This window comes from Trachypithecus francoisi, unplaced genomic scaffold (assembly GCF_009764315.1).
Source record: "Trachypithecus francoisi isolate TF-2019V2 unplaced genomic scaffold, Tfra_2.0 Lachesis_group10, whole genome shotgun sequence".
NCBI classification, from domain to species: Eukaryota; Metazoa; Chordata; class Mammalia; order Primates; family Cercopithecidae; genus Trachypithecus; species Trachypithecus francoisi.
The window spans coordinates 77,759,491-77,772,905 of NW_022681455.1; the positions used below are offsets into that span (position 1 = coordinate 77,759,491).

Genomic DNA, 13,415 nt, shown 5'->3' on the forward strand with positions numbered 1-13,415 from the left:
CCATTACTAATAACTTCACTTTTCAGTTTCCTAAACTTTTTCAGTTTCTTTCCTTTTCTGTAAAAGGAAACTAAAGATAACTGCCTCACAGAATTATGTTAGAGACTTAATTGATAAATACATACATATTTTCATGTAAACATATTCTCTTCAGTTTCCTGCCTCCCACCCTTAATGAAATTCTGTTTATGGGCACAAGAAACTTCAAAATACCATCATTTGATTTCCCTGAAAGATGAAGAAAAGGGCAACCACAAAGAACCAACCAGAATAAACCATTGGGAACTTAAGTAGTAATAAAGAATGCAAGGAAGCCCCAAATCTATCACAGGATGATTTCTGACACAAATGAAAGCTGTTATATCTTCAGTCACTGCCAGCAGGAGAATGTCAGACTTGGCTGAAGACTTTCCATAACAAAGTCTTGTGCCTGGGCCTCTTGAGGGTGTTTGCTACATGTCCTGGGGCACTATACATACAGGCTGTGTTAGGCTAGACCTGAGCAAAGGGAGCTTTCTCTTGTCACCCTACCTTGATGCAGGTACCATCTACCAGAATACCATCCAAGGACTCTATGGCCAGCTGGGCTGCTTCTAGGACTTCATACTGTATACAGAGATGAGGCTGCAGAAAGACCAAGATTTCCTCACCATTGCTTTCCAGCTCAAACTGCTAAAGGGGCTGGGGAAAAGGATTCAAACTACAGTGGCCAAAGCCAGAATGGCTTTGCTGTGCTGGGCTACACAGGTATTGATTGTAAACTGTCAACTTTAAATGGGATCATTAAAGCTCAGGAACTAGCTTTCAGACAATAACTAACGTTTGTCATTTAAAATGCAACTACCCAACAGGTTTTTCATAATATTTATTATGCATCACTAAAGTCATCACTGCAAATCACAGGCAGAGATTCCCATTTGTCTGTCTTTTAGCTTAACTTTATAAGCTTGGGAAGGATAAGTTCTTCCACTGGATAGGCTACATCTTCAAATGGTCTGCTTTTCTGTTTGGTAACTCGGAGTAAGTAAATCTTTGTGATTATCTGAGCCACAGCATCAATATGGAGATAAAAGCCTTCCCATGGGAAAGTTTCATGACACTGGACTTGGCAAGGGTTTCTTGAATATGACATCAAAGGTAGGCAACAAAATTAAAAATAGACAAATTAGACTTCATAAAAATTAAAACCTTTTGTATATCAAAGGACACTAACAGCAGTGTCAAAAAGCAACCCACAGAATGGAGAAATAGTTGCAATCATCTATCTAATAAAAGATTAATATCCAGAATGTACAAAGAACTCTTACAATTCAACAATAAAAAACCCAAACAACCTGATTTAAAAATGGGCAAACATTGCAGAGTCGCTGGAACTGAAAAAAATAAATAAGAAAAAAAAAGGGCAAATAAGTGAATAGACATTGCTGTAAAAGATGTGCAAATTGCCTACGACACTCAACATCACTAATCATTAGGGAAATGCAAATCAAACCCAAATGAGATACCATTTCACATCCATTAGGATGGCTATTATTAAATAAAATAGAAAACAAGTGTCAGTGAAGATGCAGATAAGTTGGAACCTTTGTTCTTTGCTGGTAGGAATGTAAAATGGTATAGCCACTGTGGAAAACAGTATAATGATTCCTCAAAAAATTAAACACAGAATTACTATTTGATCCATCAGTTCTACTTCTGGGTATATGCCCAGAAGAACTGAAAGCAGGGACTTGAACAGATATTATGTACAACCATGTTCATAGCAGCATTATTCATGATAGTCAAAGGTAGAAACAACCCAGAGTCAGGCACGCCTGTAATCCCAGGACTTCGGGAGGCCGAGGTGGGCAGATCTCTTGAGTCAGGAGTTCACGATCAGCCTGGGCAACACAGAGAGACCCTGTCTTACAAAAAATTAGCTGGGCATGGTGGTGCAAGCCTGTGGTCCCAGCTACTCAGGAGGCTGGGAGGTGGGAGGATTGCTTGAGCCCAGGAAGTCGAGGCTGTAGTAAGCTGTGATCACGCCACTGAACTCCAGCCTGGGTGAGCAAGATCCTATCTCAAAAAAAAAGAAAAGGTAGAAACAACCCAAATGTTCATCAACAAATAGATAACCAAAATGTGGTATATACATGAAATGGAATATTATTTTGCCTTGAAAATGAAATTCTGATACATGCTACAACATGAATGAACCTTGAAGACATGCTAAATGAAATAAAACAGACACAACAGGACAAATATTATATGATTCCACTTATGTGAGGTATACAGGAGTAGTCAAATTCATAAAGACAGAAAGTAAAACAATGGCTGGGGGAAGGAGTAATAGGAAATTATTGCTTAATAGGAAATTTCAGTTTGGGATGATGAAAAAGTTCTGGAGATAGATGGTGGTGATAGCTGCACAATGTCAATGTACTGAATGCCACTTAAAAATGGTTAAAAAGGTACATTTTATGTTATATGTATTTTACCCGCCACCCTCGCAACCAAAAAAAGGGACCAAGAGAAAGACTTAGGAAGATGTTATAGTCCCTTGCTATATTCTCATCCCCCAATCCATCTTCTCAGGGACAATCTTTGTATCTGTATTTTTAGTCATAGAAAAGCCATTAATAAAAGATTTAGAAGCTGTGTGCAGTGGCTCACACCTGTAATCCCAGCACTTTGGGAGATGGATCACTTGAGGTCAGGAGTTCGTGAACAGCCTGGCCAATATGGTGAAACCCCGTCTCTACTAAAAATACAAAACTTAGCCAGGCGTGGGGGTGCAAACCTGTAGTCCCAGCTACTTGGGAGGCACGAGAAATCATTTGAACTGGGGAGGCAGAGGCTGTGGTGAGCCAAAATGGCACCACTGCACTCCAGCCTGGGCCTCTGTGTCAAAAAAAAAAAAAATTAAAAAATTTAGAGATAGCACATTTAAAAATATCTAGGATCCTGCACTTACATCACTTTAGAAGTATTTTTACTTCACTTTCATACATGGTAATACACCAGTTAATAGTTACCTAGTTCCGAATTCTAAAGGAACAATATTTACAGTAAAGTCTTCCCCTAATCTCATTAGCTAATTCTTCCCCTGGAGGCCTCCATTGTTACCTTTATTGTATATCATTCTACAAACATCCTATTATACTGTTTCCATTTTTAATTCTTTTTAAATTATTTTCATGATTTCTTCTGTCTCTATATGCTTATGATGTTATTGCTTCATATATAAACTTTATCTATTGATATGGTATTGTTATGACTATGAAGATGGAGACTTAACTTGTGAAGTCCTTTTGAACTATATAAATTTTTAAAACCATATGCAAGCATTATTTTTGTTAAAGTAAAACTAATCTCTTTAAAAGGCTTTTATGTAAATACAAACCTACAATACCAAAAACTTACCCTATGAGATAAGAGAACTAATAACAATAACAACAAAAGCCCTCCCATAATCTTCTTCCTGTATCTTAACCAAGCAAGCCATGAACCTACTCTGTAAAAAAAGAAGTAATTTTCTAAGATATGAAAGTTACTTCTCTTTTTGAAAGGGCATTTTATCATTTAAAGCTGGGTACAAGCATAAGGACCATAGGTTATATTCAACCAGCAGACATATTTTTTCGCATGGCCTGATATTTGAGAAAATAGGAGCCAGCATATGAAAATTGACAGAGTTCTCAATTCTTGTTTTTAAATTTTTTGTAGCAATGTGGTCCCACTATATAGCCCAGGCTGGTCTTGAACTCCTGGACTCAAGCAATCCTCCCTCCTCAAACTCCCAAAGTGCTGGGATTACAGATATAGGCCACCACGCCCAACCAGATGTCTCAATTCTTTAAACACACACAACAAAAGATCTCACAATACTGGGTATACATTCTTGTGGGTCAACAATTGCTCTCATTAGCGTATGTCTCGCGCTCCAGTTGGTAGCAATCAAGCTTACTTCAGGAATATTTGCTATCTGCATGGCCCAAGCAGTCACCTGAATGTGAAACACTAATCTAGAAAATTGAAATCTGAATTTTCCAGTCTTACCTGACGGGTTTCAAGAACAAAAGTCATTGACTGGACTGGGCCAAAGCTCTTAAATAGCCTCTTCAGAGCCCTGAGATTGCAATTTTTGCTAAATGGCCCAGCATAGACAGTTGATATCTCTGTCCACTTGATCCTCATCTGTAGGAAAAACAACAGAATATAGTATGGGAATGAATGTGAAAAGAGAACTGAAATCATGAGTCAACGCATGGGATTATTCATCAAAGATTTTTTGACATAAATACTTGCCAAATATCCAAGGATGTTCACTGAAGTACCATTTAGCAATAGCAAAAGTATATAAAGTACAAATGCTGTTAATAGGTATATCATATAGCAGAATATTATGTAGCCATTAAAAACAAGGGAAATAAGATATGTAGTGATACAGAAAGATGTACAAGATATACTGTTAAATGAAAAAATAAAGTTGTAAAACAGTATGCATAGTTTGATTCCCATTTTTATAAAAATATTTTTAGATGTTAATATGCAGATAGTAAAAATCTAGAGAAAGACACAACAAATTAAATAAAGCATGTATTACTTTCCTTAATGATAAGAGGTTACAAAAAGTCACTAAATAAATCATTCAGCAGAACCCATCCACTTACCCTTTTGTTCATCTCCTCGGTGAGGATAGGTGAAAAGGCCTTAAAAGAGAACTGAACAATGCTGAAGGGAAACAGGGGGATTTCCACTCTGGCCTGCTCAAGAACCTGTAGAGAACAGCACAGCCTGGATAAGGTAGGAACCTCATACTCTATTGCGGCTCCTGGATATGAGCCACAATAATATAAATAGTAGTTGCCTTTTTACCCATACTGAGGTAATATGGGGCTGACTTCCAGATCTGGAGGAAAATGGTGAAACCACACAGCTTCCCTAAAGAACCACAGAACCAATAAAAAGAATAAAAATAAAATACATATAAGTCATACCTTCGGCATTACTAAGAGACAAGGGTTATTACAAAAATTTTCCAATGACCTGTAATTAAATAAATAACTATAACTCCCAGTATTGTAAACTGTTGCAAGCCTGTGAGTAGGGAAAGCAAGGGAGAGGAGGCTTAATAGATTTGGTTAAAATAATAATAATAATAATCAAGGGACGTGGAAGAATTAGATGAAGCACAAAAAAATCACCCCCAAAATAAAAACTCCAATTAAATGCCAAATAAGGAACATGGGTCATGATTTTGACATTTCTCAGCACTTGACTACAAGCAAGAGGCTTGGCAGCCTCAGAGAAGCTGTGCTTCTGGAGGAGAATCAGATATATAGAGAAAAGGTGGTACCCTTGGAGACACTGCTGTGAAGAATGCCAACCCTTCCAAACAATATTATAAATTCCTCCCTTCCATCAACACCACACCATCATTCTGGAAATGGAGAACTAGAAAGCTTCACTTCAGCTTCTTACTCTCCCACAGAGATAATGAGTTAACAACAATATATGGACCAGAACACCTTTGAGAGAACTGTAGAGACCAGATGAAAAGCTATATAGTACCTAGACCAGCATGAAACCAAGAAGGGTTTCCAGGAAATGGGAAAGGAAAATTTGTGATGTTTTGTGGTCCCATTTACATCCTTCCCTATCTGACATAATAGGGCTTCTCCCACACCACAGATCCTCTCTTGGGATGGAAATGAAAGAGTGGACCATGTGTCCAATGTTCTGAGTAGTGTGGGGGCTGTCTGAGGGACTATTTTCTGTCTTGCATGACTCGGAAGGCTGACAGGACTGACGGCCTTGTTTGGAAGCCACTGAAAACAGATGTGATCACCATGGCATGTTAGAGCTGCAGTAAAAAACCAGGGGAAGAAAGAGATTATGGGCTCTGAAAAGAAGTAGGGACAAGGGGCTCAGGAAACAACTAAAGGCACATGCACAACTCTAGAGAAGACAAATCTCCAGAACAGGTTTGGGAGGTCATGAAATTTCTAACTAGGCTGATTAATGAAGGTCTCCCCCTGCAGGAAGCAGTCTGTAAAGACAACTGGCTATTTATTCAAATGCCCAAGCCTCAACAATACCAACAACAATAAGTCACAAGGCATACAAAGAAACTTAGCCCAAGTTTCACTTCTGCAAAATAAAAAAGTTCTAAGATCTCTTTCACAAGAATATAAATATACTTAATACTGCTGAACTGTATACTTAAAAACAGTTAAGATGGTAAATTTTATGTTTTTTGCTACAATAAGAAGAGAGGGAGAAGAGGAAAGGGAGAGAGAATCCTTTGATAAGTAGAGGAAAAGCACAAAAGAAGAACAAAAAACTGCATTGAGGAAGGTAGAATAAAAGAGACGCTCTTGAATGAAAACCTTATTCAAAAACAAATCAGTAAAATTAGAAAATAGTAGACCATATTAATCTGAACTACTATCAAAAAAGCAGCAACAGCTGGGCACGGTGGCTCATGCTTGTGATCCTAGCACTTTGGGAAGCCAAGGTGGGAAGATAATTTGAGCTCAGGAGTTCGAGATGAGCCTGGGCAACATAATGAGACCTCATCTCTAAAAAATTTAAAAATTAGCCAGGCATGGTGGCACATGCCTGTAGTCCCAGCTATTCGGGTAGCTGAGGCAGGAGGATTGCTTGAGCCCCGAAGTCAAGGCTGCAGTGAGCTCTGCTTATGCCACTGCCCTCCAGCCTGGGCAACAGAGTGAAACTGTCTCAAAAACAAAAACAAAAACAAAAACCAAGAAATAAAGTGAGAATCGAAGCATTTCAGCTAATGAAAATTATTCCCCCTAAAAAAAAAAATCAACCATAGGGTTAAAGGATACAGTTAACATTACAGTATAAACTGAATTGAATATTAGCAGCCAAACATTTGAGGATATAAAAAAGCAACTACAAGTTGTCAAGTAAGAATAGATTCAAGTGAAATTTTAATAAAAGGCATTAATGAAAAGCATGGAAAGAATTAGGAGTATACAAATGAAATCAAAAGCATCAGAGAGAAAGTAGGTGAATGAAAGATAGGCCAAGGGGGGACAACATACATGCATAAGTAAAGTCTATGAGGAAGAAAATTAAAGCAATAGAACCAAATACTTGAAAATACAATCCAAGAAAACTTCTGGAAATAAAAGAAACTATAACCTATATATTGAAGGGGGCCTCAGGTACCAAGAAAAAGTGACTTGGAATGATCAACTCTGAGACATAGCTTAGTAAAACAATTAGACTTTAAACAAAAAGGGAAAAGTAAATCCTCAGTAAAAATAACTTACAAAGCCAAGAAAATTAGACTGTCATTAAATTTCTCAAATACAACTTACAAGGATTTCCATCCCCAGCCAAGATTGAATAACAGAAGACTAGAGTTACCTTCTCTCCTCCAACAACTAAGAAACTATAAAAAATATATGATTAAAGAGAATGAGAAGACAAGCCAGACTGGGAGAAAATATTTGCAAAAGACTTATCTGTTAAAAGACTGTTATTCAAATATACAAAGAACTATTAAAACTCACCAATAAGAAAATGAACAATGCAATTTTAAAAATGGGCAAAAGAGTTGAACAGACACTTGACCAAAGAAGACATATATATAGCAAATAAGCATACAAAAAGATGCTTCACATTACATGTCATTAGGGGACTGCAAATTAAAACAATGAGACACTAATACACATCCATCAGAATAGCCAAAATCCAAAACACTGACACCATCAAATGCTGAAAAGAATGTGGAGCAACAGGAACTCTCATTCACTGCTGGTGGGAATGCAAAATCATAGACACTTTGGAAGTTCAGCAGTTTCTTACAAGACTAAACATACTATACAATCTAGCAATTGCACTCTTTGGTATTTGCCCAAATATGTTGGAAACTTATGTACATATGAAAACCTGCACACAGACATTTATAGCAACTTTGTCCATAATTGCCAAAACTTGGAAGCAGCCAAAATGTCTATCAGCAGGTGAATGGATAAATTGTGGTAAATCCAGGAAATGTATAGTTATTCAGTGTTAAAAAGGAAAAACCATAAAGCAGTGAAAAGACATGGAGAAAACTTAAATGCATATACTAAGTGAAAGAAGTCAGTCTGAAAAAGCTATATACTATGTGATTCCAACTATGTGATATTCTTAAAAAGGCAAAATTATGGAGACAGTAAAAAAAAAAAAAAAAATCAGTGGTTTCCAACAGGCAGAGCACATTCATCACAGATTTTTAGGTCAATGAAACTATTCTGTATGATATATATGATATGTAATGGTGGATATATGTCACCATACATTTGTCAACACCAAGACAGATCCCTAATGTAAATTATGGACTTTGGTAATTATATGTCATAGTGGGTTCATTGATTTTAACAAATGTACTACTCAGGTACAGGTTGTTGATAGTGGTGGAAGTTGTTTGTGTGGGTGGGTGTGGGGGTAAATGGGAACTCTCTGTACTTTCTTTTTTTTGAGACAGGGTCTCACTCGGTCGCCAGGCTGGAGTGCAGTAGTGCGATTATACGTCAGTCACTGCAACCTCCACTCCTGGGCTCAAGCAATCCTTCCATCTCAGCTTCCTGAGCTGCTAATAGGCACGTGCCGCCAAGCCTGGCTGATATTTTGTAGGGACAGCGTTTCACCATGTTGCCCAGGTCAGTCTCAAACTCCTGGACTCAAGAGATCCACCTACCTTGGCCTCCCAAAGTCCTGAGATTACAGGTGTAAGCTACAGCACCCAGCTTATACTTTCCATATAATATTGTTGTGAACCTAAAACTGCTCTAAAAATTAAAGTCTATTACAATAACAATAATAATGCCCAAAGAGCCCTTGAGGCCCATGTAAGTGCACAGGAAAAAAAAAAAAAAAAAATCCTAAGAACAGCAATTCTCAGAATATCGAAAAATGAAGGACAGTGATCCTTAAAAGCTAGGAAACTGATAGATCTATAAACAATCCCCCTCAAATATTCAGTTGAGTAGGGATTAGTGTATCCATGTAAGTAAACTATGCAAGGTCAAGGAAAGGAAGCCCAAAAGGATTAGAGGAAACAATCACACGGGCTAACACAAGGCCAGGAATAGTTTAGATTCCCAAAAGCTAGAGTGTAAAATCTCATAATTTATGGAGATCAAGTACTTAGTATGGTTTTGCTTTAGTAGTGGGACAAAATTTACTCTGGTTCCACCTAACCAACTTTAAAAGCAAGAATTCAAAAGGATCTGGCCAGGCATAGTGGCTCACCCTTGTAATCCGAGCACTTTGGAATGCTGAAGTGAGTGGATTACTTAAGGCCAGGAGTTTGAGATCAGCCTGGGCAACATAAGAAAGAAAAGAAGGCCAGGTGCAGTGGCTCACGCCTGTAATCCCAGCACTTTGGGAGCCCGAGGCAGGTGGATCATGAGGTCGGGAGATCGAGACCATCCTGGCTAACACAGTGAAATCCCATCTCTACTAAAAATACAAAAAATTAGCCTGGGCCGGGCGCGGTGGCTCAAGCCTGTAATCCCAGCACTTTGGGAGGCCGAGACGGGTGGATCGCGAGGTCAGGAGATCGAGACCATCCTGGCTAACACGGCGAAACCCCGTCTCTACTAAAAAATAGAAAAAACTAGCCGGGCGAGTTGGCAGGCGCCTGTAGTCCCAGCTACTCGGGAGGCTGAGGCAGGAGAATGGCATAAACCCGGGAGGCGGAGCTTGCAGTGAGCTGAGATCCGGCCACTGCACTCCAGCCTGGGCGACTGCGAGACTCCATCTCAAAAAAAAAAAAAAAAAAAAAAAAAATTAGCCTGGCACAGTGGCGGGTGCCTGTAGTCCCAGCCACTTGGGAGGCTGAGGCAGGAGAATGGCATGAACCCAGGAGGCGGAGCTTGCAGTGAGCTGAGATGGCGCCACTGCACTCCAGCCTGGACAGCCCAGCCCGAGACTTTGTCTCAAAAAAAAAAAAAAAAAAAAAAAAACAGAAAGAAAAGAAGGAAGGAAGCAAAGAAAGAAAGAAGATCCAAAAGGACCAAAGTGTTTCCAAGTAACTTTTCCACATCCCAGACCAAAGCTCACAAATATTTATAGAAATACAAAAATATATAGCACCCAACAAATTAAAATTCACTGTGTCCAGCATCCAATATAAAAAACTACCAGACTTGGCCGGGCGTGGTGGCTCAAGCCTGTAATCCCAGCACTTTGGGAGGCCGAGACGGGCGGATCACGAGGTCAGGAGATCGAGACCATCCTGGCTAACACGGTGAAACCCCGTCTCTACTAAAAAAATACAAAAAAACTAGCCGGGCGAGGTGGAGGGCACCTGTAGTCCCAGCTACTCGGGAGGCTGAGGCAGGAGAATGGCGTAAACCCGGGAGGCGGAGCTTGCAGTGAGCTGAGATCCGGCCACTGCACTCCAGCCTGGGCGACAGAGCGAGACTCCGTCTCAAAAAAACAAAAAAACTACCAGACTGCAAAGAAGAATGAAATACAGTCCATAATAAGGAGAAAAAACCAATCAATTTATCTAAAAATGACACAGATTATCAAATTAATAGAGAAGGATGTTAAAATAGTTATTGTAACTATATTCTGTAATTTAGAAGCTAGAGGAAAGTCTGAATGTTAACTAGAAACATGGATGATATAAAATAGAACAAAAGTTAACTTCCAGAGGTAAAAAATACGATGTGTGAGGTGAAAGTACACTGGATTGGATTATCAGTAGATTAGATACTGCAGCACAATAAGCAACCTAAAGACATAGCAATGGAAACAATCTAAAATAAAACAGAGAGGAAAAAAGACTAGAAAAAACATGAACAGCACATCAGTGAGCTATGGAACAACTTTAAACAGCCTAATACATATGTAGTGGGAGTGCCCAAAGGAGGGGAGGGTGGTGAAAGAAGATAATGGTCAACACTTTTTCTAATTTGATGAAAATGATAAACCCACAAATTCCAAAAGCTCAACAAGCTCAAGCAAAAGACATATAAAAAAGGAACACTTGGCCGAGCCTAGTGGCTCACACCTGTAATCCCAGGCTGGAGTGTAGTGGTACGATCATAGTTCACTGCAGCCTTGACCTCCTGCGCTCAAGCAATACTGGCATGTTCTTAAAGTATCTCCCCACATATTTATTAGAATTAAGTGAAAAAACAAGAACTCTGTAATAGAGAAAGCAGACAACACCTTGACCAGGTGATCAAAATAAACAGCATAAAAGAGGGGCAGATGAATAATAACTGCCTCTGGATGCAAGACCCCAAGAAATGTGGTTAAGAATGCATAATCTGAATTTAATCATAAGCAACCACCACACAAACCTAAAATAAGCAAAACTCTGTTAAAAAAGGGATGGGGGCATGCATTACTCGAAAAGTATCAAGGTTATTAAAGACAAAGAAAGGTTGAGGAACTGTTCCAGCTTTAAAGGAGACTAAAAAGATATGACAAGTAATTGTAATACATGACCCTAGAAATGATACTGTTCTAAAGGGAAAAGACATGCTATAAAGACATTATTTGGTCAGCCAAGAAAATTAGAATACAGATGAAAAGTAGACAAAGGTACAAGGACAATATTAGATTTACTAAAATTGGTAACTATGTAAGATGTGGTTATGTAAAATAATATTCTCATGAAATACACTCTGAAGTATTTAGGGCCATGATATATGCAGCTTACTCTCAATTGGTTCAGGAAATGTCATACCGAGAGAGGAAGGAGAGTGTGTACATGAGAGAGCATAAGCATGTGGGTACACATAAAATAATAAAGCAACTGGGGCAGGGTGCTAAAAAAGGTGAATCTAGATAGAAGGTATACAGGTATTCTACCATTCATGCACGCTTTCCGTAAGGTTGAAATTATTTCCAAGGCCGGGCGCGGTGGCTCAAGCCTGTAATCCCAGCACTTTGGGAGGCCGAGACGGGCGGATCACGAGGTCAGGAGATCGAGACCATCCTGGCTAACATGGTGAAACCCCGTCTCTACTAAAAATACAAAAAAAAACTAGCCGGGCGACATGGCGGGCGCCTGTAGTCCCAGCTGCTTGGGAGGCTGAGGCAGGAGAATGGCGTAAACCCAGGAGGCGGAGCTTGCAGTGAGCTGAGACCCGGCCACTGCACTCCAGCCTGGGCGGCAGAGCGAGACTCCGTCTCAAAAAAAAAAAAAAAAAAAGAAATTATTTCCAAACAAAATGTTAAAAAAAAAAAACACAGGCCGGGCGCGGTGGCTCAAGCCTGTAATCCCAGCACTTTGGGAGGCCGAGACGGGCGGATCACGAGGTCAGAGATCGAGACCATCCTGGCTAACACGGTGAAACCCCGTCTCTACTAAAAATACAAAAACTAGCCGGGCGAGGTGGTGGGCGCCTGTAGTCCCAGCTACTCGGGAGGCTGAGGCAGGAGAATGGCGTAAACCCGGAGGCGGAGCTTGCAGTGAGCTGAGATCGGCCACTGCACTCCAGTTCGGGCGACAGAGCGAGACTCCGCCTCAAAAAAAAAAAAAAAAAAAAAAAAAAAAAACACAGATCTTCTGAATATAACACAGTAAGCTCATGTTTGATGTAGCCTCTCTGACTTAACATACAGCAATGATAGATAAAATACAAAAAAAAAAAAAAATTGAAAAGATATAGCCAGGCTCAAAACCAAGATAAACATTTCCATGAATCAGAAACACAACAGAAACTCAAATACGTATGCAAGGCCAAACCCAGAGGTCTGCTGGGCTCTGGAAGCAGGCACTGGCAGCTGACAGTTCTACTCCTATGAGGACTTAGGTACTCCATACAAGATGTGAGACAGAAGCCTGACTTACTAACTGTAACCAGGGTTACTGATTTAAAAAAGCTTGACACTTACATGGGGTGCAAAGGGCTACATTCCCCTTTGCTTTGAATATAACCTGCAAAGGTTCAGCAGGACACTCACCTCTTTATTTGAAATACACTTTATAGTTTGACAGTTTCTGGAAGACGCAAGTTCACCAGCATCTATCTCCCGGGTCAAAAAAAGAAGCTTCTGACCCACTGAATCCAAGCATTCTAAAACACTATAAAGAAGTAAAAGAGTTAAGGTAAGAACAACAGTTTTCCAGAACCTGACAGTTATTTCTCTATACCTGCACTATACAACATGGTAGCCACTAGCAATATATAGCTATTAAAATTAAAATTAAATAAAATTAAAAATTCAGTTCCTCAACTGCACTAGTCAAATGTGACTAGCGGCTACCAAACCAGATAGCACAGATGTAGAGCACTTCCATCATCATAGAAAATTGTTTTAGACAGTGTGGCTTCAGTAGAGAGAGGAAGAATAAACAAGAAATATACCCAAAGCTCTCTATCAAAGTGTAGGCAAAATGCTAAAGATCTGATACATTTGCCATAGTCTGGAGACAAAGCCCTTTT

The 13,415-nt window shown here is 39.4% G+C and overlaps 1 protein-coding gene across 10 annotated transcripts in view; it reads right to left on the reverse strand.

The window, feature by feature from the left end:
* REXO5 (RNA exonuclease 5) overlaps positions 1-13,415 on the reverse strand; it is a 46,140-nt gene that overhangs the window by 5,142 nt on the left and 27,583 nt on the right. For 9 of the 10 annotated variants that reach the window (XM_033217799.1, XM_033217795.1, XM_033217796.1 and 6 more), the window contains 4 exons: positions 12,934-13,054; positions 4,653-4,757; positions 4,039-4,176; positions 532-624 (listed from right to left, as the gene is read on the reverse strand). In XM_033217799.1, the coding sequence (XP_033073690.1) occupies positions 532-624; positions 4,039-4,176; positions 4,653-4,757; positions 12,934-13,054 (457 nt within the window). The remainder of the gene's footprint in view (positions 1-531; positions 625-4,038; positions 4,177-4,652; positions 4,758-12,933; positions 13,055-13,415) is intronic. The other variant, XM_033217797.1, reaches the window with a different exon arrangement.